This window comes from Formica exsecta, unplaced genomic scaffold, assembly GCF_003651465.1.
Source record: "Formica exsecta isolate Colony F162 unplaced genomic scaffold, ASM365146v1 scaffold111, whole genome shotgun sequence".
NCBI lineage: Eukaryota > Metazoa > Arthropoda > Insecta > Hymenoptera > Formicidae > Formica > Formica exsecta.
This window is the reverse complement of record NW_021848451.1, coordinates 387999-393998: the sequence shown is the minus strand read 5'-3', so window position 1 is coordinate 393998 and position 6000 is coordinate 387999. Positions and strand designations below refer to the sequence as shown.

The 6000-nt window shown below is 36.8% G+C and overlaps 1 protein-coding gene across 1 annotated transcript in view; it reads left to right on the top strand.

The window, feature by feature from the left end:
- Positions 1–6000, top strand: part of LOC115236686 (glutamate receptor ionotropic, kainate 2-like) — a 126162-nt gene that overhangs the window by 105685 nt on the left and 14477 nt on the right. The window contains 1 exon segment of the mRNA XM_029809293.1: positions 3818–4021. Coding sequence (XP_029665153.1) covers positions 3818–4021 — 204 coding nt within the window.

Here is a 6000-nt window from a genome sequence, read left to right as displayed (position 1 = left end):
ATATATAACATTATAATAATGTTTACCAAATTGATACCGAACGGTCATAATAATGATATAATATATGCAAATCATTTAAGCCAATAATTTTTGCATATTACGATAAAAATAAACGTTTTAAAATTAAAAATACAGCAGTAGAGAGAGATTTTTTCTTATATAAAAATTTTTTAATATTATATCTGACACACGTTTTATCATAATGACTAATTATATCTTAATGAAAATAAAGACGCGAATATTTATAAAATATATATCTTTTGTTAACAAAATAAAAATTAACAATACTTTATAAATTTCGTAATATTACAATGTGATCGAACATATGTTGGAAAGTACTTGCAATATTTAATTGAATATTCGCGCAGCACATAGACTATAGATAATTTTTTTTGTACATCCACACACATACACACACACACATATACATATACATATATTGAAATAATTCACAATTTTGAATAGTACTTATGGTTTTCTCCAATTCTAACAATTATTTGCTTTAATAATCAATTTTTATTGTTTACCCACCATTGCTGTTTGTTAAACACGAAAACTTATCTAAAGTTGCTCACGAATCTTTGTTAATAGTTAAACATATGCACACGGATCGCTCTATATCAACGTATAACATGATTATGTTCGATGCTGAAATTTACTGGGACCTTCTCTTGTTAAATCTTTCACGCTCTTGCACTTTCACGCTTCACGTACTTCGCTGCTTTATTCAAGATTCATGTATTATTCAAAGGAGAATTAGAAGTGGCCTTACAACCTCCATTAAGTTGGTTTTAAATTAATTTTATATCTTATTTTCTGTCTTTTCTCCACGATGGGGATTTTAATACTCTCAGCGCTCACATAAGAATGTGCCATATTAAATAATCATTCATAAAAGTCATACACCGGCTGTTTAATACTGTCGCTTCTCTTAATTTGCGCATCCGAAGAATCAAGCCTTTTAGAAGAGAGATTTTCGCTTCCTTCACATTGAAATCTAGGATAAATATTTTTGTCTGATTCATATCTCGCGAGAATAATGTCTCTCTCCACGAGAATTTTACCTCTAGCTACGTACGCTAATTTTTCATCTCTATTTTCATACGCGCATTCGCGCAGCTTATTTGGATTAAATCTTATGTTGGAATTTTTAAACTTTTTTCATGCATATGTATATGTACGTATGCATACCAAGTTTTTGCAAACGAATAGAAAATCTCAAACAATATGTATGAATAAAATATATGTACGTTCCTTTGCCTTTCTCTTCTTTGAAAATTCAGTCAACAGAATTAATACTACTAAAATAATAAAGTTAGATATAATTAAACATATGCATACGGGTAAAAGTATTAATAAAACAAAGTGTTAGATAATGAGTTAAAAAATCTCGATAAATCAACATATTCTCTATCTATCTTTCTAGTATATTATTTATCGACGCAATTTTATGAAAATGCGTGTCAAATGCATTCTCTGCATAAATACTACTATCGCAGTTAATCCGGTCGAAATTCTCATATGCAGCTCGTAAATATTAAATCTGGTCGACATTTCCTCTAATTAAATCTCTCACGTTTTCGCCGCAACGCAGGCACTGGCCCCATTTTCATCTAAAACGACGGCGAGCTTCATGAAGTGAAGTTACTTTATTGCATTTCAAGAAGCCGATTTGAATTTAAATGTAAATCTAGATCGCATGCGCTAGACTTTCAACTCTCTGAATAAACGGCGACTGCGCGATAATATTGGCAACATCTTTTTGTCGACAAATTTCCGCTCGTTCCTCATAAGGATAATATTTATCCAGTAGAACGTGGACTTTTAATTGTGTGCGCTTGTTTCTGCCGTGTACGCGTGCAATTAACAGAATTATCTGAATAATTTTTCTCGTTTTTTTCTTTTCTATATTCTTCATTAGCAGAACGTACACTTCTAATATTGATTATTTGCATTGACGCTTTGTCAAATATTTAATCTCGCATATAAAAATGGTGGATTAAATGTTTCATAAATGATGAAAATTAAATATTTGAATTCCGTAAAGATTTTTCCTGCTTTTCATCTTTAAAACGATATTAAATGTGATGGAGAACTGTTGTCATGAGAGGATTTTCAAAAAAAGGGGAAGGGGACTATTATATTTATTTCGCCGAAGTAAAAGATGAAAAAAAAAAAAAATCTCTAGATTAGTGTACCCTTCCCACATTCGAATACTTGATTTGCATATGTATCTTTATTTGTTAATATCTTTTTAATGAACAACGAGTGATGACTAAAATTTTTGGGAGTTACTTAGGATCACATGATTTTAACAACATATGTCAAAATCAAGATCATTGGGAAAGTATACATTAATCTAGAGTTTTATCACAAAAATTATTGAAAGAAATTAGCATTACGCGACATAGATTAAAAAGACTGCAAATATAATTTACTTTTCATGCGAAAAAAAAAATTTACTCATCCGAAATTTTTCTCACTTCCCTTATCAATCAACGTATGAATCAGAGATAATTGTCGATGATATAATCTTCATGTCGATAGTTAAATTTTTTTGTACTCATATAACGTAACGGGATTTACCTATACTACCGTCTAGCTGACGTGTAACTTTACGCACGTTGATCGCCACTCTCGCACCTGCGTCCTACAAGACCTACGACACGCATGTGTGGTTACGCATGCAGAACGCATCCCTCGCGGGAGTGTTCGGCGTAATAGTCTATCGAAGAGTAATCCATTTAACCGGTAATCAGCATCGAGAGAGCCATCGAATGCGCGCATCGATGTGCAAGTGCACTTCGCCACCAGGCTCGAACATACTCGGAATGCCGTCGTAAATACCAATTAAAGCTGTCCACATCGCTACGAAGATGCACGACCCGCTATCTCGCGCTCGGTGCACCCGAACTCTTCGATGGAGAATGGCGACATGACATTTTCACGCGGAATTCGCATGGGTTGTTTTAGCTTCGATGGGAAACGCGGACATTTTTCTAGTCGAGATGTCATGCTGCTCCATCGCGCCGCTTGCAAGAATTTTTTTTATGTTTCTTGCGTAGATATTTTTATTTAATTACTTTTTCAGCTATTCTCAAGCCTAAGGAGGCGATCAAAAGTGCATTAAATTCATTAAATATTTCAAAAGTCAATCTGAAAATTTTTCTTCAGATTACAATACGCATACTTCCGTTTCACTCGCTGAATTCCAAGAAATGTACATTACTAAATCTATAATTCTTTTTTATTATCCTCGAACAACCCCTAAAAGAAAATCTGATAAGCATTTATTTATTTAAAATTTGCATCATATCACGAAATTTGAATAAACAGATTTATATATAATTATCGACCTGTTATCTAACTGATCGATAATTACAAAGCACAGCTGCTTATTACTTTTTAATCAGACTTGTACGTCGTATCTCTCAGCGAAATGAGCAAGAGGAAACGAAATTTCCCTAATTCTCTCGAGCCCAGACTAAAACCGTAAAACTTGAATCTCATGCGCGACCCTTTTACCAGGGAAAGAAAAAGAATTTATATCTTCACATAGCCTCCCCTTCTAAAATTCTCATGACAAACATGCAAATGCCTTATCGTTGCGCGCCGACCTTGTCGCCGACCATATCGATAGATCCGGCGTAGGAGAGCTTTGCGAAGAGGATGCCGGATAACAAAATGGGCGGGTAGACTGGCGGAGACGGACGAGAATGGAGACAGAGAAAGGGGAGTGAGAGAGGGAGAATCGCGAAAGAAAGCTTGTAAGGGATGCGAGTGAAAGAGCGGTAGCTCCTTTTTATGATCCCCGTAGGAGCAGCCGTATGTAATGCTGAGGAGCGAGGGGAATTTCAGCGGAAACGCGCGCTACAAGGGCTTCTGCATCGACCTGCTGAAGGAGATAGCGCACATGGTGGGCTTCGCTTACAGGATCGAGCTCGTGCCGGACGGCAAGTATGGCGTTTACGATTACGAGACCGGCGAATGGAACGGAATAGTGCGCCAGTTGATGGACAAGGTGAGTGTGTGGATGGATAAGATGCACGCTTATCTGCGCGTCTGTATGCGTTCATAGTGGATTCGAATTAGCATAGAGTAATAAGATATGTTTATATTTAAATCGGACACGAACTTATGCAATCACCTGATATATTCCAAACTCTCGAGAAAAAATTCAATCTTTTTTAATTTGCTATTAGTGTGTCGCTGAGTGTATGAAAGATGGATCCCGATGAACTTTTGAGATGAGAAGCTGACATTATCTGAGATACGATCTATGACGGTATAATTTAACCGTAATGGAAACGGTGCTTATACAACAGTGTGTAACACAATCTAGCATGTTTAGAGAGATGGTTAACTGTCAAATCCCATCGCGGATAGATAGTTTTGATAGTCAGTGATAGACATAACAAAAGGTGGTTAACTGAATTTTGATAGAGATATGGAACGAGTATCGACGAGGAGATGCGTCTCGGGAATTACATTTCCTCGAGGATGTATGTTGGATTACATTCCTGGTACAGATATTATCCTGTCAATGAACAAACCGCGAAATTTCATTGCTCGAGATAACGCGAGTTATAATATTATTTATATTTTAAAAATTATCATACTCCGCTCTCAAAAAAAAAAAAAAACGCGATTCCGTATTGACAAAAAATACAAGATGGAATATCGAAATATTTCGGGCACACTCCGTGTTAGAAAGGCATTAATTACGCAAATTGACGTGACCATAACTGCGGAGTGGAACGATACAACGGAATGTAACGTAATATCGGAAGCCACCGTGCCATTTTGCCGCCGCATTCCGATTTGCAACCGGTTCGAATCGTGCACTTTGCGTAGAGCTTAGAGACGCGACGCATTGGATACCGTTCGCTTTTGCAATTCAAATGACGGACAGATGCGGTGAGACGTCGTGTATGAGCCCGTTTCTATCCGCAAGGCGCGAAACTAGCCCGCGTTATATTGCTACGTCTACATTTCAAGTAGGCAATTGATTAAGTGCCGCATACGCCGCCTGCAATTCCGTTCTACCGAATTTCAATATCTCGCTGATATTTGTAGCAGATGCGACGGCGACAGCGCGTCGTGATAACGATGTCAAGCGACTCGTCTGTCGCAAAGTATCATAGAAGTAAAAAATAAAATATAATAAAAATAGTTTGGAATTAGAGGTAATTCTCATATCGTTAAATGCATACGTAGTATCCTATTGTAAAATCTATTTACGTTTATATTAAAGTGATATTTGTGCATTGCTCCAATCGCAACGTATAGTCTAACGTAGTTGAACCAGTAAAAACCATATATGTATTTGCAGCTGATTTTATCCTGGATACGTTAACGTAGATTCGAACTAGACTCTAATCGAGAGAGATCTCTCGATTAGAAGCTTGATACACTGATGTACGAAACATGCGTATTTCCGCGCTTCGCAGACGAGATTTTCTCACGAGGGTGAGATCAAACGCGTCCGCTTTCATCCCTTGTTTTCGCACGTATTTCCTTTTTCCCGGTTTATTTAAGAGCGCGCACGATTTTTGGAAAGAACTAAGTAGGATGTAACTAGTCGTGTATCTAGCGGCGATATCTACATTCCAGAACTACTTTCGCCATAAATCCCGAACTTCGGGATTGGCTTTGGTATCCGGCTGCTGCGAAACTGCAAGGGCGCACTTTTATCACGATGAATAATGTATAACCCTGCGTGTAATAGAAACTACGTCCTTGTATAGAAATAATTAATTCCAATGTAAGCGTGACGAGAACGGCTCCCGTAACGTAATACCGTCAGCTTTATCAAATGGATAACTTTAAAAGAGAAAAAAAACATGTGCACACTTAGTGTGTTTGAATGTTTAAAATGCTTAAAATATTTAATTTAACGAGATAATGCTTGCGCACATGCACGAGATTAAAGGATCTGCCGATATCGCGGCGTTGATAACGTAGGCGGAATAATCACGCGTGTTAAAACCTCGGAACTAG